This window comes from Typopeltis vanoorti, chromosome 4 (genome assembly GCF_054136105.1).
Source record: "Typopeltis vanoorti isolate ZY-2024b chromosome 4, IOZ_Tvanoo_1.0, whole genome shotgun sequence".
Taxonomy (NCBI): Eukaryota; Metazoa; Arthropoda; class Arachnida; order Uropygi; family Thelyphonidae; genus Typopeltis; species Typopeltis vanoorti.
Window position 1 is genome coordinate 24,890,516 of NC_143552.1, and position 21,868 is coordinate 24,912,383.

The 21,868-nt window shown below is 36.8% G+C and overlaps 1 protein-coding gene across 2 annotated transcripts in view; it reads left to right on the forward strand.

Moving 5' to 3' along the window:
- LOC150107168 (uncharacterized) overlaps positions 1-21,868 on the forward strand; it is a 246,019-nt gene that overhangs the window by 211,727 nt on the left and 12,424 nt on the right. For both annotated transcript variants that reach the window (XM_090391690.1, XM_090391691.1), the window contains exon 6: positions 8,497-8,529. In XM_090391690.1, coding sequence (XP_090247816.1) covers positions 8,497-8,529 — 33 coding nt within the window. The remainder of the gene's footprint in view (positions 1-8,496; positions 8,530-21,868) is intronic.

The window sequence follows — 21,868 nt, forward strand, 5'->3', positions numbered from 1 at the left end:
TCATATTTGCTTTAAAAAAAATGTATACGTATTGGAAATATGGCTATTGCCACAACTTCGGAATGACAGACCCAATACTGTCTTTCAGCAAGCTGGAGCACCACCACACCCATCATGAAGTCTTGTCCCTTTTGAACATCCAATTCTTGACAGAAAGATAGGCCAAATGGGTCCTACTGGTTTGCATAGTAAGACCCATTTGACCCTTATTTCCTCTAGATTTTTTCTTCTGGATGTATGTATAGGACAAAGTTTATATGCTGCCTTTGCCAAAACTTTATTGGTTTGAAGGATTGCATACACAGAGCTTTGAAAACGATTGTCACATGGTGACTTCTTTATGGCAAGAAGTCACGTATCATTTTGATGTGTGCTATGTGAGAAGCAGTGTGCACATTGGGCTTTTATAAATCAGGTACAAAAACCGTTTGTTACTATTTCTACTAATGCAAGTTTCATATTGCTGTGTTCAATAGTGTTTGTTAAATAAATTTTTATAATTGCTCATGTCATTTTGAGTCATCCTCCATATAGTATTTTAAGGGAGGATAGAGAGAATAAGATGGGGGAAAGGTTTCTGGTGATATCAGATGAATTAGTCAAAAAGAGTAGAGGTAACTGGAAAACAGATGTGTAAAGCATTTCATTTTAAGGAATTTGGTGTTGAGTAGTGGCTAACAGAATAAACTATAAAACTGGTTGTGCCATAGGCCAATATTGGGTTAACGTGAGAGATTACAAATATACCAAGATTTTCTTTTACAGCTAATTTGTAGAAAATTTTTTCAAAAGTACCATTTTACTTGTAATTTCATATATTTTCGAAGTTATATTGAAAGATAGATAATAAATATTAATAAACAAACATTTTATTGAAATATGACATAAACATCCATTTTATTCTGAAGAACTAAATATAATTTGAACATAAATTATACACAAACAAAATTTTTATTTGAAAACATAAATAGCAACTTTATTAAAGATAAGGAAAACAAAATACATTAACTTTTTATTATTATTTAGTGTCCTTTTTACTAAAATAAGTATATAGAAAACATAACTTATCAAGGCAATGATCCCCTAAATATGATTAATTTTTGTACAAATTAATCCAGTAATGGAAAAATTAATCTTAAGATCAATGATTTCAGCTAAAAGTGCATTGTCATCTTTTTTTTGTTGTTGTTGTTCTTTCTTTCTCTTTAATAAGAAAATTTTTTATTTTTATTTTTTTTTTTAAATAGCACTTTTTATGCACATCTGGTTTTCCTGCTTCAGTAACATTTAATACCATGTGAATTTTTATCCATGGCTCAAAAAAATCTCTTTTCAATTCCTCCTTTTATCAAATAACAAAGTCGGGAAATACTGTAATTTTTACCTTTGACTTCACTATTTGATACAATATGCAAACAGCTGATACTACTTGCTGCTCTCATAACACAGAATTGTGGTCATGGAATGTAATTTTATCATTAATATACATAGTAAAAATACTTCGATAATGGACAGAGACAAGTGCGTTCATCAAAACCAAATATATACAGCATGGAAAAATCTGTATCAGGATATAGTAGAAACCTGCAATTAAGGGAAATTCTAATTTTGTTGCTATGTTTAAACTAACCAGTAGTAAAAAGCAGCTGTATACATTGCTTGGAAAGAAGTCAATGGATACCATAATGTGAGGAACAGAATAGCCATGGCACCCACCTTAATAAGATGTAATAATGCAAACAGTTGGCTGCTATCATAGTCATGTGGCTACACAGCCATAAGGCTCATGAAGGTCTGAGCAATTTATTCAAACAAAGAAGTATATTTCACAAAATTAATCACCAATAAAATTATTATCACATACATTAAAATGTTTTCAAACAGAAATACTGCTAAAAAATACTGAATTACTTGTACTTTTTAAATGAAAATCATTTAAAAAATGATCCCACTTTCAGTAAACTCGTTTACTAATTTACTAGTATTGCAATCCCTATTTCAGACGCATTGAACATTCTTCCACCTCAACAGCCACCACCCATATTTTCAGTTTACAGAAAACTTACCCACATATACTTGACAATCATCCTTCCACTCAACAATATGGCATAATAAAACCACCAACCTCTGTTACAGCCAGGTTTCCCGTCGTAGCTGAATTTTCATTTATTCATCGTACCTGCCTATGCAGTGACTACAATGCCAAAAATAATAAATAATAATAGACTACTGATTGAATAGAATACATTGGAGGTTTAATGGATTATGAACAGCACTGACAAAGCATTAAAACTTTCAATATTTTGTCTGTCACATAGACATCTTCATGGAGTACAAACTTGTAACACACACACACACAAAGGTAACACAATACTAAATGAAATGTGATTATAATAATACTAGAGTCCTATCTAGGTTTGGTGCCTTCTGTGGGTGTCTGTACTAGACCTTGGTTGTAAATTGGGATCCCTGAGGATTAATGTTTCCCATATTTTGGGATGTTTCTTGCATCTATGTTTATTTAAATTAGGCTGATTTCTGAGGGCAGCTGCAGATTCTAACAACAGCCTTTTCTAAATTTGCTATGATCGAGCATGGTGGTTTTTTACAGTTAATTGTGTGAGCATTATTCAGGCCACAGTCTGCAACATCAGACTAAGCATACTTGCGATTGCTGTATGGATGTATGTTTTGTGTTCACCTGTGTGGATGGTGGCTGATCTGCTTGTGTGTCCAAGTATGACAACTTGTAGGAACAGGAAACTAATCATGCAGATATGTTGCAGATAGATAGGTCTGGGTTGGGATCATAGAATTATAAGGTGGATTAAGTTAGATGCAAGGTAGTATGTAAGTTAGAATAAGCTAGATTAAGATAGGATCACTGATCATGTGCTTGGTAAATTATTACATTTTCAGAAAAGGTGTAAGTTTGACTGACCAAATCTGTGGCAGCATGGCTGCCACAGATTTGGTCAGTCAAGCAAAGTGTTGGACTTCATTGCTGGACACATGGCCAAAGCTATATACACTGCTCAAAACAATTAGGAGATATTTTAGTTTCTGTAGTATTATTATAAATTTCTGCAAATAATTATAACTGTTGGGTACTTTATTCATGAATTGATATTTATTACATATTTAACAGATTATTAACAAGGCATTACTATCAAATACTGAAACAGGACTACAACATGCATTAAAATGTTTTCAAACAGAAATACTGCTAAAAAATACTGAATTACTTGTACTTTTTAAATGAAAATCATTTACAAACTACCTCTTGATGGGGAGGAGGTTGAGAGGATCCAGAGGCGAGTGACTAAGATGATAGCAGGTCTATGGAATGAACCATATGAGAACAGATTGAAGATTTGTGGGTTGCAGAAACTAGTTGATAGGCAGAAAAGGGGAGATATGATTGAGACATTCAAATTGCTAAAAGGATTCTATAGGATTAATTCAGATGATATTTTTGAGATCAGGACTGGTGGTGGGAGAACTAGGGGACACCCATGGAAGCTGGGCAAGAGCGTGGTTAGCAGGGGTGTTAGAGCTGGGTTCTTTACTTTTAGAGTGGTAAATGAGTGGAATAAGCTGCCAGAGACTGTTGTGGGTGCTAAGACAGTGAGCGAGTTCAAGGCAAGGTATGATAGATACTGTGAGAATGTTGAACAGCTGTGTGAACATGATGTTTAGGGCCTCCCTCGATGAGTCTAAGGACTCCTGGAGTAGCCCGTGGTAATAATAATAATAATAACATCTGTTGAACAGATTACTGGAATCCTGCATCAGTTATGGAATGAAAATTAACATCAGAAAAACAAAGGTAATGAAAATAGCAAGGAAAGAGGCAAATATGGATATCAGAATAAATGGGGAAAAATTGAATCAAGTAAAGACATTTAAATATCTAGGAAGCGTTATTAGCATTATGATGGAAGATGTAAAAGTGACATAAAAGGAAGAATAGCAATGGGAAGAGATGCCTTTAATAGAAAATGGAATTTATTCAGAAGTAAAATGGATAGAAACCTAAAGAAAATACTAATAAAATGTTATTAGGCTTTTCCTAAATAGGTCTGGGTTGGGATCATAGAATTATCAGGTTGATTAAGTTAGATGCAAGGTAGTATGCAAGTTAGAATAAGCTGGATTAAGATAGGATCACTGATCATATTTTGGGATGTGTGGAGTGTTGCCCTCTATGCAGCTGAAACTTGAACATTGAGGAAAGAAGAAATTAAGATTTTGGAAAGTTTTGAGATGTGGATTTGGAAAAGGATGGAAAAAATCAAATGGACCAATAAAATAACAAATGAAGAGGTCTTAAAAAGAGTAGAAGAAGAAAGAAGTCTGTTAAGGAGGATAAAAAGAGGCAAGGGAAACTGGATCGGACATATTCTGAGAAGGAATGGAATCATCAGATGTCATCGAAGGAAAAATAGACAGAAAAAGACCCAGAGGAAAAGTAAGGAAAACAATGCTAGATGACTGGAGACAGGTACACAACCTTGAAAGAGAAGGCTCAGAACAGAAGAGAGTGGAAAGAAAGTTTCTGCTACTAAAAGAACCTGCTCAATTGCAGAATATTCAAGAAGAGGCGCGAAATAATTTTAACAAGAATATCCCCTAATTGTTTTGAGCAGTATGCTGCTTCCTATGCCGCACCATTCAGATGTAACATACGGGCACCAAATTCATTCGCTGATTGTCCTCTGGCACTGATCTGAATGTCATGCTTAGAAGAGCAACCACCACACTGCAGTCTTCGTTGGAACAAAGAATGTTCCTGAGAAGCCTCTTTCAACAGAGCTCAGCGATATACACAACACCTTCCTATCTAGTTGCTTCAGTTCCTACAGAATTTTTTAAAAAAAAAAAAATATATATATATATTTCAATCAATCCATGGCCATCTCTTCAGAAGGATTTTAAGAATGCCTTCGCCATCCCTTACATCCAGGATCCATGCAAAAAATATCCAAGTTCTTAAAAAAATAAAAATAAAACCTTTGCACAGCTTTCAAGCCCCACCTGAAATTAGCTACCTTTATTTGTTACACTAAGGATCAGTTCCCTTTTTCTCTCAGTTCCTGATGTATAAAAGTTCCTTGTCTTGCAAGTTGTCTTACTTGAGCAAACTGGTAAATCAGCCACCATCCACAGATTAACAGAAAATGTGTGCAATCATAAGTGTAGTCATCCTGGTGTTGCATCATGGTCGGATACCGCTCATAGAATCAACTGCAGAAAACCACCATGCTCCATCATAGCAAATTTTAAAAAGGCTGTTTTTAGAACCTGTGGCTACTCGCAGAAATCAGCCAAATTTAAATAAATATGGATGCAAAAAATTTCTCGAAATATGGGTAACATTAATCCTACAGATCCCTTTTTACAACTGAAGCCTTCTGCAGATGTCCACAGAGGGTATTCCACCTAGATAGGACTCGAGTGTTATATCCATGTTTTATTTAGTATTGTTGTGTACGTGCATGCACATGCAAAGGTTAGTTTTTAACCATTCTCAGTACTGTTCATATGTTATTAAACCTCTACTGTTTCCTTGTATGTGAGATATCTCACAAAAAATAGCTGGAACATTTAAAGAAATGTAATTAATCTCCATGTTGCTTTCAAACCTCATATGAAGCCGGCTCTCTATTAAAAATAGACTTTCTCACTTTCAAGTATATACAAGGTGTCTTGTATCTGGTATTATGGACATGGAAGATCTAGCAACATCAGTTGTAAACAGAAATATGTTGCCACAATATATGATCAGTGAAGTCTAGCTGATCATACCTTTGACGCTTTGAATAGAATCAAACAAACTACCATGTTTCATTGCAGTACATACTAACATGACTCTTTTTAGAATCGGCAGCAGCTTTGAAAAACCAGCCAAACCTCAAAACTTCCAAAGAGTTGAGGAAACAGTAATTCTTAGATCGCCCACTGCATTGAATCGAACATTTTTGTTCTTCTAAAGCACTTCCAACTGAATCAATCTATCTAGTCCATCTTTCTCTAGATCTTTTTCCTGCCATCAAACACTTGTTTTGCTAACCTTTCTTCTCCTGTTTTGTTTAAGTGACCACCTTAGATTATCCCTGACAAGTTCCTTCCTAATGGCTCCATTTTTAACATGATTCTGCCATTATTGCCATCTCTTTACTCCTCAGAATCATATCTGTGGTCTCTGATGTTTGTTCAATTGCTTTATTCTAACCCAACTCTCGGATCCATGACATGAAATTGGTTTCAATACCATCTTGTACACTGTGCTCTGGCTAATTTCTTTCTTATTCATAGAAATTTATTCATCTAGCTCCCAACCATACTGGCTTTGTTTATTATGTTGTCTGTTTCCAAATTTAATTTGCCATTTTTAGTAAAGATGGCAGATTGCTTAAAATTACTGGTTCTATAGGCTCTCCATTCAGAATGCAGCTGAAGTTTTTCGTGTTCCTGCCCATTTTCATAGTTTTGGTCCTTTTGTTGCTGATTTTCATGCTAATTTTTTACAACTGCAATGTAGCTAGAGAATCCTGTAGACTTACACTGGGTATGTTTAGAAATACATCATCTGCATAAAGCAAAGACCTGAGTTTAACATGTCGAGTCCTTATATCAGCTTCAGTGTCACTTTCATGATGTGATCCATATAGATGATGGATTAGGGTGGAGATAATGTGCATCCTAGTCTTACTTCTGATTTTACATCAAACTATCTTCACGTATTTCCTTCAACTGTCAGTCAGCAGTTGTTTAACTGCTGACTGACAACTTAAATATAAATTATGTATTGCTCTGTATAATGTTCCATTCACCTTATCCAATTGAAGTGTTTTGAAAAGCTTTTCTCTGGGCACCTTGTCATATGCCTTTTCCAGATCTAGAAAACTTAGTACATATTCTTGTCATATTACCACAGTTTCTCAACTGTTTATCAGAAAATAAAAATATGAATTTTACAATGTCTGTTTGGTCTGAACTCAGTTTGTTCTTTTTCAAATTTTTCTTCTGCAGTTTGTCTTAGCCTCTTTTAGAGTATACTTGTATAAATCTTGCCTGGAACATAGAAAAATTTTTCTAATTTTCACATTCACTTTTATTCCCCATTTTAAATATGGGAACCGTGAGACCTCCAATCATCTGGAATTCGATCCTCTGACCAGGTCCTATGAATTATGTAGTGCAGCCATTGCAAAACTTTTATACCTCTATATTTAAGCATTTCTAGTTATGATCATCTACTCCAACTTGAAATGCTGTTGCACATTTCAAGTTTTTGATGGCTTTTTCTATTTCAAGTGTTAAATATTTGAGAAATGCAAACAGGAGTTTGCATTCCTCTTGAAAATTTTCTACTTCTTATCTGTCACTGCTTTTTTTTGTTTAACAGCTTTTAAAAGTAATTGCCCAGACATCAAAGATATCCTTATCTTCAGTTTGCATGTCACCTTTGTCATCATTGAATCCTTTTATGTTGCTCTTTCCTCTATTTCTAAGATTTATCAATAGCTTCCAGAACACAGTATTTAAGTAATTTAATTGTCAAATAACTGTTTCTGTTTGTTCTGTGTACTCTTTGTATATGAAAGTACTATTGGTTACCTCCACATTGTTTAAATATAAGGCTGAGTATTTAAAATTGTTATTAAAGTTGTGTAGGAATAATTTGCCAAGGGGAAAAAAAAAAAAAAAAAGACACGTAAATCACTTTTACACCATATCAGTCAAACATTATTTTTGAAACTATTACTTTGAATCTTCTTCTTTCAATTCAATGTTGCATATCAACTGTCATCTGTTTTGCATCACCCAGCCAGCTACACAGATCAAATATATCAAAAATGTATGCTTCATATCCCTTTTCTATAACATCCAAAGGTTACATTGACTTCAGTGGACACTTTGCATCCATATAAAATGATGCAAAGTATATGGACATCCATGCCAGTACAGTGGTGAATATAGCTAGTCTCTAAAATCATGTTGTGTAATCAAACTTTCTACACTAGCTTCATTTCCTAGTTACAGTTAAGTAACTAGAGAATGATGTTTATTGTACAGTTTGGCCTTCTCAGTAGTGAATTTTCTTTAGGATAGCATTGTCTGTGTGACTTCACTGTGGTTGAAGCTTATCAATAGTTTGAATTATTGTATTTGTTGTAGATGGTTGTGTACTTTCTTTGTGACCATTTATATAACTAGCAGTCCTGAAGATATGAAATGAATCAAAAGCACAGCAAATCATACCTAGATATATGTTCAAAGTTGAATATATAACTAGGTATGCTTCCACATGAGGTATCCCTCTGCTCAACTTTGTAATAAAATAAATAAATAAAAAAGCCTTGCACATACTAATTGGTACTAAGGTTATAAATATTTTTTAGATTTTTTTTTTTTTTCCTCCAGATATAAAATGCTTTGTTTACCATCCTTATATGGAAACTGATTTTTTTTTTATTTTTAATTAAATAGCATGGAACAAAATATTACAAGACTATGATAAAGGTAAGCGTTTCTTAATTGTTTTTCTAACTTGGAAAGTCTAGTGATTATCTGATAATTGAGAAAAGCATATAATATTTTATTCAGCTTTTTCTTTTATAGTTCCAGACTTCAATGTAGGCTAACAGGAACGAGTTAATCTGTTACATTAATTATATAATATCGAAATTATCGAAACGAATTATGAAATGCATTTTGCACATAAGCAATTCTTTCTTTCCTCATACAGAATTCTCATCAGACTTAACACAGTGCCTACTGACCCACAAATACAATCAACGTCTACAGCCCATTGTGATTATAGCAAAATTCTTGGATTAGTCTGGTTGTGGTTTAATCACCAATCATGTAATCTCTTTGCATAATTAAACATCTTTGACTTTAATAGTATTGCATGTCTGCATCCTAAAAAATGCAAATATGAAAACTCATTTGCCTCTACAGCTCATTTGCGAGCAAAGGTTGGTCTATTGGTAGAGCCTCTGCTACTAATGGCTCACAAAAAGTTAAGCAAGTTTGAGTGCGGTTAGTAGTTGGAAGGATCATTCGTTCGATGCTGTTGGCACACTCTCCCTCGATGAGTCTTTGGACTCCCTGGAGGTGTCGCATAATAATAATAAAAAATGTGCTGCACAAATGTCAATGCAGAGAATTCAAACCTGAAAAGAAACATGGCAGATTAGTGTCATTCCCTTTAAAACAAGGAATTGCTTTAGAGATGGCAGGGAAACAGGGAACCTCTAACCTGTAGAAGGGAACTGCCCATTGCCTCTACAGCTCATTCAGATATAAAAATGTGCTGCACAAGTGTCAATTCAGAGAATAAATTCCGAGAATACAAACCTGAAAAGAAGCATGTCAGATCAGTGTTGCTCCCTCTAAAGCAGGGAACTGATGAACTGTGTAGTGGTTAGGATTTACTTCCTTTCTAAACTTTTTTTTTTTTTTTTTTTATGTTATGGGTGGGCTAAGGTCAAATAATCTGAGATCCCTCTTGTGGAGACCAAATGCAGACTTGTAGCCACATCAAGCCTTCCATAAGCAGACTTTAGGACAACAAAATTCATCTGACACCTAGACATTTGTGAACATCCTTTCCACCATGGGATGTAGTATGATCAGTTAGTAAAAGTTCAATTTAAAAAAAATAATTATAATAATCTTGCTAAAAACATCAAATCTATCAAAAAGCTTTCCATTTGTGCATATATCTTATGTGGATTTTTGAAAATTGTTGTGTAATACTGGAAACAATAATGATATGTGATACTAATTACATTTCCACTGTCTCCCAGATTTTCCCCTTTCTTTTTTAAATTAAAAGAAACATCCATCAATTAATTTTATGGCTGTTATATAGTTGTTCTCATGGAAAGGCTTAGACGTTGATTATGCATTTTCACTATATAATTTAAGGAAATTACAACGTACTAGGATATACATTAAAATAAATTTTAATATATTTCAATATTTCGGCAACGTCACATTGCCATTTTCAAGAACTTAAGTACAAGACACGTGCACGCAGGCACAACAAAACACTACGTGAGGAAGAAGTAGGAAGCTATTATTTCTCCTAAAGTCCTGATTGTGCCCTCTAGTGGGCAATGTTGGTATTCTTGAGTGATTGGGCTGAAGGTCTTCTGATGTAGGTTTCCCAAATTTGAGGAAGTCTCATGCAGCCAAATTTGTTGACGTTTGGATTGTTTCTTAGGGCTGAAGCTGATTCCATGAAAAGCCTTTCATATCTGTATTTGCTACGGTGTATTATCCTGGCTTTCTTCCACCGTATTCTATGGCAGGTATCCAGTGCATGGTCAACAAGACCAGAGTGGCTGTATTGGTGAAAACGGATGTAGTCCTTGTGTTCTGATATTTGCTGTCCTGCCTGTTTGGCCAAAGTAGGACAGCTTACAGCTGCAAGGGATCTGGTATACACCAGGTAGGTCTAGGGGGGGAGGTTGGTCTTTAGTAGAGCGGATAAGGGATGCCAATTTTTTATATGGTCTGTAACAAGAAGTTAAGTTATGTTCTTTTAAGATTTTTGTGATTTTTTCTGAGGTGCCTCGGATATAGGGTATGGTGATGGATTTAGAGTAATCCTTGTTGTGGAGGGGGGGGGTGTTACTGGTTTCAATATTTTTTTGGATTTTTTTTGGGGGGGGGGGTAGCCATTGGCTGAGAAAGTGCTGAGAATGTGGTTTAGTTCTGTGGTTAGGGCATTGTCATTCGAGCAGATAAGTTCAGCCCTGTTGTGTAATGTCTTAATGAATCCATATTGTTGTGAGGATGAGTGGTGGGATTGTTGGTGAATGTATCTACCTGTATGGGTGGGTTTTCTATATACTGAGAAAACCAAGGTTCCATCAGGCTGGCGGGTGACTAATGTGTCTAAGAAAGGAACGCAGTTGTTTTTTTCCTCTTCCAGGAAACAACCAACACCCCAGAATCAAATTCACCCTGGAAGATGAAAAAAACAACTGCACTTACTCACTTACTGTTTTGTTTTGCCTGCATGCACGTGTCTTGTACTTAAGTTCTTGAAAATGGCAATGTGACGTTCCCGTAATATTGAAATATATTAAAATTTATTTTAATGTATATCCTAGTACGTTGTAATTTCCTTAAATTATATAGTGAAAATGTTATATAGTTGGTCTTGATTTACTACTTGGTTACTTTATTGAAAAATACTTTCAGCACTGAAACCATAAAAATATTAAAGGAATACATATCACAGGGTTAAATATCAACAGAATAATTGTCATTAGTATTTTTACATGTGCATTTGATATTTTATGATAATATCACTTGCAAAAAGTTGCAATAATTACAACAGATGCACCATGGATGTTTGTTGAGAGAGAGATTCATAATGATGCTTACCTCTGTTTTGGATCTTCACTCAAAATTCGCAGAACCATCTTTGCAGAAATTTTTGTCATTCCCAAGTCTTCCTCACTGTTTCTCTGTCTAAATATAATTTTTTGTATTTAGACTTAATCACCTATCAGACCAAACTATTTGCCACATTTTTGTGTTCTTTTGAGTTTGTGATTGCTTAATTCTTTTGTTATATATCTCATCTTTTTCATTTCCTCTTAAGCCTGCCACACAGATACAGACTTTTCATGGCATCATTGTCATAAACTACTCTTAACAAGAGAGGTTGCGGTTTATGGTAATGATGTCATTAAAAAAAAAGAGTCCAGCATATTTGAGTTTTGCATTGCAACAGTGTCACGCTTTTGCATAACTTTGCACAAATTTTGATGTAAACGAGCTTCTTGAGATTCCTTTCACTCGTTTTCCCACTGAAATCAACAAACATGCATGTGTAAACTCTACCACTGCTTGTCAACTGCTAGCTTGATTATTTAATATAATCATGGCAATAACATAGACATCTCCAAATGTGCATGGTCACATACAGGTAATGGACAAAAAAAATGGAAACATTGAGCTATTGGCTCGTCTTTTCGTTATTTGCAATGCAGCATCTACGATGCACCAAACACAGATGCAGTTGATGTGCAGATGTACTCCTGATATTCCTAGAAATGTGTGTGTAGAGGCAAATGAGGCCTGCCACCATTTTTTGCATGTTAGAATGGAATCCAGAGTGACTTTGAAAGGGGCATGATTGTTGGAGCCAGGTTAGCAGGTGCATCTGTGACCAGAACAGCTGAAATTGCATGTTAGTTGAGAAACAATTTAAGGTTATGTCAGCATGGCAATAGATAGGACAAACATCATCGGAATGCAATAGTGGATGAAAGCATTACTGCAGAAGAGGGACATTCAAGCATTAGTTTGCTGTACCATGAAAAATAGGTAGGCTACTGCTGAGCAATTGTGGGAAAAATTCAACACTGGCCATGGGAAACCCATTTCAACAAAAACTCTGCACTGGGAATCTACAAGAGTTGGGTATCACAGTTGGTTTGCCTTACACAAGTCTTTGATCACTCCTGTCAATGCACATCGTCACGTCCAGTGATGCAAAGATCACAGGCAGTGGACTACACACCAGTGGAGGGATGTGATATGATCTAATGAATCCATGTTTTTGCTGCAAGTGGACGAATACATGTGTGGCATCAGCCAAAGGAAACTTACCAGCCAGTGTACTTGCTTCCAACTCTGTAAGGTTTTGGTGGTTCGGATGGTTTTAGTGGTATTTTTTGAACCATTGTTCTAGTTCTGAGACTATGTTCTTTTTGCCAATCTAAGTATCCTAGGTTGCAAGGCCATCATTGCAGTATCATCTGTGTATTGGGCCATTGTGGCAACTGTAGCTGTGCATGGGATGACAGCCACATAGATAGCAGGGAGCCCTATGGGGGGGAATGCATTCAGATGATCTAATTCCTTGTGGCTTCACTGCTTCACTAAGAGTTTTTGATAACTGAGGTATGATTTGGCCCCAGTGATAACAAATTAGTGGGAATTTGGCTTGCGAGAGTTTGAAAAGATTCCCATAGTGCAATATTTTGTCAAATGCTTTGGCAGTGTCCAGGAAAATTGCCTCTGTGTGTTGCTTCCATTTGAATCCTGTGCAAAAGTTTCTCACTACTATGGAGTTGTTCTCCTGGAATCCAGATTGCTCATCAGGGACGAGATTTAATTCTTCAGCTACTTTCTGCAGTTTTATTAATATTACTGTCTCAGCAAAGGCTGACTGAGCAATAGTTTTGTTAAAGGTGTGTTGCTTTTCCTGGTTTTTGAGTTAAGATTACATCTTATACTTTCCATCATGTAGGGAAATAGTGATATATATCTTAATATTGTATTAATAATTGCAACAATCTGCATTACAGCTTTATGTGACAGGCATTTAATGATTTTGAATTGGATTTAAACGGTATTGATGCGAACACAGATTGATAAGAAAATAACAATTTATTAACTTAAAAGCTAATGTTTTGCTGGTATTATATCCAGCATCTTCAGAGCACGCAAACAAAGTTTGTTACAAATGTGAGACAACCACAATCTGGTGTAATAGTGGGGCTAGTATAAGTAATTGCAACGTGCAACACAAGACCAAAGTCCTAATGAGGTGCCATCTAAGTTAAAAATATATATATAGTAGTCCAAAGTTTTGAAAAAGTAGTAGTCCAAATAGTAGTGTTTCAAAGTTTTGAAAAAATGAAATAAAATAAAAATAAATATTAATTTGGTCTTAGGATGACTGTCTCCAAAATCTTTGGTAGATTTATACAGCCATACTCGTTAAGGTTTGGAGTATGTTTTAAGGCTTCTGTTGATGCCAGGAACAACCTCTCTGACTTGTAGAAGCATCTGTGCAGTACTTTTGTTTTTTTTTTTCCAATTGATCCTGTGTGCCGGGATATCCAAAGCACGGTCTGCCAGACCAGACTTGCCATAGCGAAAGTGTCGGATATGTTTTTTCTGTTCACTGAGGCAGATGTCCACAGTTCTTCCTGTCTGTCCATAGTAGGCTCGATGACATGAACAGGGCACTTCATAGACTCCTGGATGTGATAAAGGAGTGAATCTGTCCTTAGGTGAACGGATGAGAGTTGCCAATTTAACATAAGGTTTAAATACGGTGCACAGTTGGTGTTTGTTAAGTGCCTTAGATATCTTTTCAGATGTGCCTTTAATGTATGGGATGGTGATAGTTTTGTTGTAGTCTTCTGTGCTAGCTAGTGGGGGGGGGAATTTCTGGGTAGTGTTTTATCTATCTTATGGGGATTATAGCCATTGGTTAAGAAGGTGTGACGCTGGTGAGAAAGTTCAGCAGTGAGAGCAATGTTATTAGAATAGATTGCTCTAGCTCTATGGGTTCATATTGTTGAGAAGGATGATGGTGTGATTTTTTGTGTAAATATCTCTCTGTATGTGTAAGTTTTCTATAAAATGATAAGGAACCTTCTGGAAGACATGTGATCAATATGCCCAGGAAGGGCAGGCAGTTATTGGCTTCTAGTTCCATTGTAAAGTGGATTTTAGGGTGCTGGCTATTTAGATGCACTAAAAATGTATTCAATGTGTCTGAGTCATGTGGCCAAATAGCAAACACATCATCAACATAGCATCCAGAGACTAGGTTTGAGAGTGGCTGTGTTGATAGCTAGCTTTTCCAGATGTTCTATGTAGAAGTTGATTAAGGGAAGGAGAAAGGGGTGATCCCATAGCTGTCCCATCTAACTGATTGTATATTTTCCCTTTCCATGTAAAATAACCTGCTTGTACTGTGAATTTAAATAGCTGAAATATATCAGGGAGAAATTGTGAATTTAGTAAGTTAAGTGTTAGCAGAACTAATCTCAGGTGGTATGGTCACTTAAACAGAATGGGTGAGGAAAGATTAGCAAAACAAGTGTTCTCTGCCAGCTTGGCAGGAAAACAACCCAGAGGAAGACCAAGAAATAAGTGGATTGATACGGTACAAAGTGCCTTAGATAATAGAAATGTATAAAGATCTGATAATGTTGTAGTCTTGACAAGTAACAGACTTATTTGGAGGAAAATTGTAGATAGGAAGTTAGTAATGATGTAAATTTTTCATGTAGTACTATTCATATCCTGTACACCCCTTGAGGGTACATGGCAGGAATTTGATGATGATGATGATGTAAGTTAAGTGTTTCAATCAATGGTACATTAGTGAATAATGAGGTAATATCAAAACTCATCATTAGGTCTGAACTATTTAAGGTGTGGTTTTCTAAAATACTTTTTAGGTGGGTAGAAAAAAGAGGGAGAATTTTTTGTGCAAGTGGCTGGCTGGTAGTTTGGCTAAATGTTTAGCTAGTTTATGTGTAGGACTGTTTATACTATCTAAAATAGGGCGTAAAGGTGTACCTTGTTTGTGAATTTTTGTAGCTCTATATATTCTGGGTGTTTTAATGTGAAAGGGTTTGAATTTTTTGACCGTTTCTTTTGGCCAGGAAGTGACTTTGTTCTATAATTTGCACACCTTATTCTTTTGTGAGTTGGTGGGATCTCAATCCATAATTTGATATGTTGACCGGTCTTGGAGAAGTGTGTGCATTTTGCTTTCATATTCTGTTGTATCCATTACTACAGTTGCATTTCCTTTGTCTGATTTGGTTATTGTTATGTGGTTATTATTGAATAACTCTTTTAGAGCCATTATTTCTTTATGTGGGATATTATTTTTGGGAGGCTTAGAATGGATTAGGATATTGGCCACGTCTAACCTAATATTGGCTATTGCTGGAGGCAGGTCGTATATCCCACGTTCAACGGAAGACATTATTTTTGTTTTTGGAACTTCTTTAGGAGTAACGGCAAAATTGCGTCCATGACTTAATGCAATTGTGGCTTTTTTGCTTAAGGTTACCAATGATAAGTTCGCAATAATAACCACATTACAATAACCAAATCAGACAAAGGAAATGCAACTGTAGTAATAGATACAACAGAATATGAAAGCAAAATGCACACGCTTCTCCAAGACCGGTCAACATATCAAATTATAGATCGAGATCCCACCAACTCACAAAAGAATAAGATGTGCAAATTATTGAACAAAGTCACTTCCTGGCCAAAAGAAACAGTCCTACATATAAACTAGCTAAACATTTAGCCAAGCTACTAATTACTTGCACAAACAATTCTCCCTCTTTTATTAAAAATTATACCCACCTAAAAAGTATTTTAGAAAACCACACCTTAAATAGTTCAGACCTAATGGTGAGTTTTGATATCACCTCATTATTCACTAATGTACCATTGATTGAAACACTTAACTTACTAAATTCACAGTACAGGCAGGTTATTTTACATGGAAAGGGAAAATATACAAACAATTACATGGGACAGCTATGGGATCCCCCCTTAGCGAACTTCTACATAGAACATCTGGAAAAGCTAGCTATCAACACAGCCACTCTCAAACCTAGTCTCTGGCTATGTTGATGATGTGTTTGCTATTTGGCCACATAGTCCAGACACATTGAATACATTTTTAGTGCATCTAAATAGTCAGCACCCTAAAATCCACTTTACAATGGAACTAGAAGCCAATGACTGCCTGCTCTTCCTGGACACACTGATCGCACGTCTTCCAGAAGGTTCCTTATCATTTTCGGTTTATAGAAAACCCACACATACAGGGAAATATTTACACAAACAATCACACCATCACCCTCTTCAACAATATGGTATCCTAAAAACACTAACCCATAGAGCTAGAGCAATCTGTTCCAGTGACATTGCTCTCACCGCTGAACCTTTCTCTCTTGCATCACACCTTCCTAACCAATGGCTATAATCCCCATAAGATAGACAAAACACTACCCAGAAATCCCCCCCCCCCACACACACACTAGCTACCACAGAAGACCACAACAAAACTATCACCATCCCATACATTAAAGGCACATCTGAAAAGATATCTAAGGCACTTAACAAACACCAACTGTGCACCATATTTAAACCTTATGTTAAATTGGCAACTCTCATCCGTTCACCTAAGGACAGATTCACTCCTTTATCACATCCAGGAGTCTATGAAGTGCCCTGTTCATGTCATCGAGCCTACTATGGATAGACAGGAAGAACTGTGGACATCTGCCTCAGTGAACAGAAAAAATATATCCGACACTTTCGCTATGGCAAGTCTGGTCTGGCAGACCGTGCTTTGGATAGCTTGGCACACACAGGATCAATTGGGAAAAAAAACAAAAGTACTGCACAGAAGCCTTAAAACATACTCCAAACCTTAACAAGTGTGGCTGTATAAATCTACCAAAGATTTTGGAGACAGTCATCCTAAGACCAAATTAATATTTATTTATTTTTATTTTTATTTTATTTTTTAAAAAACTTTGGATTACTGTTTTTTAAACTTAGATGATGCCTCATTAGGACTTGAGTCCTGTGTTGCACGCTGCAATTACTTATACTTGTCCTACTGTTACACCGGATTGTGGTTGTCTTGCATTTGTAACAAACTTTGTTTGTGTGCTCTGAAGATGCTGGATATAATACCAGCTAAATATTAGCTTTTAAGTTAATAAATAGTTATTTTCTTATCAATCTGTGTTCGCATCAATGCCGTTGAAATCCAGTTCAAAATGTTTGACGAACACATAAGCCTATCCTCGTGGAAAGGCTTAGACGTTGGTTATGCATTTTCACTATATTATTTCAGGAAATTACAACGTACTAGGATATACATTAAAATAAATTTTAATATATTTCTATATTTCGGCAACGTCGCACTGCCATTTTCAAGAACTTAGGTACAAGATACGTGCACGCAGGCACAGCAAAACAAAAAATGAGCAAGAAGTATGAAGCTATTATTTCTCCTAAAGTCCTGATGGTGCCCTCTATCGGCCAATGTTGGTATTCTTGGGCGATTAGGCTGAAGGTCTTCTGATGTAGGTTTCCGAAATTTGAGGAAATCTCATGCAGCCAAATTTGTTGAGATTTGGCTCGTTTCTTAGGGCTGAAGCTGATTCTATGAAAAGCCTTTCATATCTATATTTGCTACGGTGTATTATCCTGGCTTTTTTTACCGTATTCTATGGTAGGTATCCAGAGCATGGTCAGCAAGACCAGAGTGGCTGTATTGGTGAAACCGGATGTAGTCCTTGTGTTCTGATATTTGCTGTCCTGCCTGTTTGGCCGAAGTAGGACAGCTTACAGCTGCAAGGGACCTGGTACACACCAGGTAGGTATGGGGGGGGAGGTTGGTCTTTTGTTGAGCAGATAAGGGATGCCAATTTTTTATATGGTTTGTAACAAGAAGTTAAGTTATGTTTTTTTAAGATTTTTGTGATTTTTTCTGAGGTGCCTCAGATATAGGGTATGGTGATGGATTTAGAGTAATCCTTGTTGTGAGGGGGGGTTGTGGTTTACTGGTTTTAATAATTTTTGGATTTTTTTGGGGGGGGGGGGTAGCCATTGGCTGAGAACGTGTTGAGGATGTGGTTTAGTTCTGTGGTTAGAGCATTGTCATTCGAGCAGATAAGTAGGGGGGATGGTGGGATTGTTGGTGAATGTATCTGCCTGTATGGGTGGGTTTTCTATATACTGAGAAAACCAAGGTTCCATCAGGCTGGCGGGTGACTAGTGTGTCTAAGAAAGGAATGCAGTTGTTTTTTTTTCCTCTTCCAAGGTGAATTTGATTCTGGGGTGTTGGTTGTTTAAGTGTGTTAAGAAGGAGAGCAGTGCATCGGAGCCATGTGGCCAAATAGCGAATACATCATCTACATAGCGAAGCCAAATGGTTGGTTTTTGTGGGGCAGAGTTCAAGGCTTGCTCTTCAAAAGTCTCCATATAAAAGTTGGCCAAGGGTGGGGAGAGTGGAGAACCCATGGCTGTCCCCTCTATTTGTTTGTAGAATTTTCCTTGCCAAACAAAATAGCCTGAGTTCATTGTGAACTGAAATAGGGCTGTGATATCGGAAAAATTTAGCTTGGATTTGCTCTAAGGATTCTTTGAGTGGGACATTTGTAAATAAGGAGGAGACATCAAAACTGACCATTATGTCAGTGTGTTTGAGTGTAAGGTTTTCTATGCTGGCTTTGAAGTGGGCTGAGTTTTTTTTATGTATGAAGGTGTGTTGCCAGTATAGTGTGAGAGAGCTTTGGCCAAATGTTTTGCTAGTTTGTATGTGGGGGAATCAATGCCATCCACTATGGGATGTAATGGCACATTTTCCTTCTGAATTTTTGGGAGTCCATAAATACAGGGGGGGGGGGGGTATGGAGTTATATGGTTTTAGTTTGTTGGTGATTTCCGCAGAAAATGTGGAATTTAAGGTCACTTCTTGGCCTGTGGAAATCACCAACAAACTAAAACCATATAACTCCATACCTTCCCCCCCCCCCCCCACCCCCCGTATTTATGGACTCCCAAAAATTCAGAAGGAAAATGTGCCATTACATCCCATAGTGGATGGCATTGATTCCTCTACATACAAACTAGCAAAACATTTGGCCAAAGCTCTCTCACACTATACTGGCAACACACCTTCATACATAAAAAAAAAAAAAAAAAAAAAAAAAAAAAAAAAAAACTCAGCCCACTTCAAAGCCAGCATAGAAAACCTTACACTCAAACACACTGACATAATGGTCAGTTTTGATGTCTCCTCCTTATTTACAAATGTCCCACTCAAAGAATCCTTAGAGCTAATCCAAGCCAAATTTCACAGCCCTATTTCAGTTCACAATGAACTCAGGCTATTTTGTTTGGCAAGGAAAATTCTACAAACAAATAGAGGGGACAGCCATGGGTTCTCCACCCTCCCCACCCTTGGCCAACTTTTATATGGAGACTTTTGAAGAGGAAGCCTTGAACTCTGCCCCACAAAAACCAACCATTTGGCTTCGCTATGTAGATGATGTATTCGCTATTTGGCCACATGGCTCCGATGCGCTCGTCTCCTTCTTAACACACTTAAACAACCAACACCCCAGAATCAAATTCACCCTGGAAGAGGAAAAAAAACAACTGCATTCCTTTCTTAGACACACTAGTCACCTGCCAACCTTGATGGAACCTTGGTTTTCTCATTATATAGAAAACCCACCCATACAGGCAGATACATTCACCAACAATCCCACCATCCCCCCTCACAACAATATGGAGTCATTAAGACACTACACAACAGGGATAAACTTATCTGCTCGAATGACAATGCCCTACCCACAGAACTAAAACACATCCTCAACACGTTCTCAGCCAATGGCTACCCCCCCCCCCCAAAAAAAAATCCAAAAATTATTAAAACCAGTAAAACACAACCCCCCCTCACAACAAGGATTACTCTAAATCCATCACCATACCCTATATCCGAGGCACCTCAGAAAAAATCACAAAAATCTTCAAAAAACATAACTTAACTTGTTACAAACCATATAAAAAATTGGCATCCCTTATCTGCTCAACAAAAGACCCCCCCCACCTAGACCTACCTGGTGTGTACCAGGTCCCTTGCAGCTGTAAGCTGTCCTACTTCGGCCAAACAGGCAGGACAGCAAATATCAGGATTTCAGAACACAAGGACTACATCCGGTTTCACCAATACAGCCACTCTGGTCTTGCTGACCATGCTCTGGATACCTGCCATAGAATACGGTAAAAAAAGCCAGGATAATACACCGTAGCAAATATAGATATGAAAGGCTTTTCATAGAATCAGCTTCAGCCCTAAGAAACGAGCCAAACCTCAACAAATTTGGCTGCATGAGACTTCCTCAAATTTCGGAAACCTACATCAGAAGACCATCAGGACTTTAGGAGAAATAATAGCTTCATACTTTTTGCTCATTTATTGTTTGGCTGTGCCTGCGTGCACGTATCTTGTACCTAAGTTCTTGAAAATGGCAGTGTGACGTTGCCGAAATATAGAAATATATTAAAATTTATTTTAATGTATATCCTAGTACGTTGTAATTTCCTGAAATAATATAGTGAAAATACATAAGCCTATCCATGCGATTTAATGATTTTGTTAGACATCCCACCTGGGCCTGATGGTTTCCTATTCTTAAGTTTGATTTCATGTACCTCAATAGGTGGTGTTAGTTGGATAGGGTTTATGTATTCTGTGCATTTTAGCTTACAGTTCTCGCACTACTACTGGCACTGCTTAGCGTGTAGAATTTCAGTCACGTCTACTTCCAATAAATGTTTGAAATGTTATATACGGAGTAACTTTTCAGGGGACCTGTACCTCTGGCAGCATTTACTACAGTTTTCATCATAGTCTGTATTGAGCTTGACTGATATGGCTGTGCTCCCCAGCATTACAGTGTAGAACATAATTCCTGAACTTTGGGTTGTTGACTGATTGAAGATGTGTTTCGTTTAGAAGGATTACCTCGGCACTGTAGCAAGCTGTAAATTCTTTAGTTCACATTTTGTTTCCTAGATCATTGGCCCATAACACAATCTGTGGAGGGTTTGGCCTTATGCATTTGTTAACCATCAACTAGTCTACTAAGGATGTCTCATAAACGTGTTTGTGGAGTCCTGGCTGGGGTTTGCTTTGCTGAACTCAATTAACATTTTGCCTCGAATGGATTCTATGACTTCAGCTTTGCTGGATTTGATTGGGATTCAGTTTTTCCTGCAGCTTTTGAAGCCACCACCTCTGCATACAAGGCATGTGTTTGAATGGTTTATTCTGATGTTGTGAAGTTATTGGCATTTGCTGTGGGTATCTGTGCTGTTGTTGATGGGGCTTTTAGGTTTTCTTTTGTTGATTTTTGAGTGGCCAAGTATTGCACCTCTGTAGTTGGTGGGTCTATCACAGTTGCCACATTCAGCTGGCTCTGTTCTTGATTTTTTACAGTAAGCCATTACATGGTTTTCTCATTTAATGTAG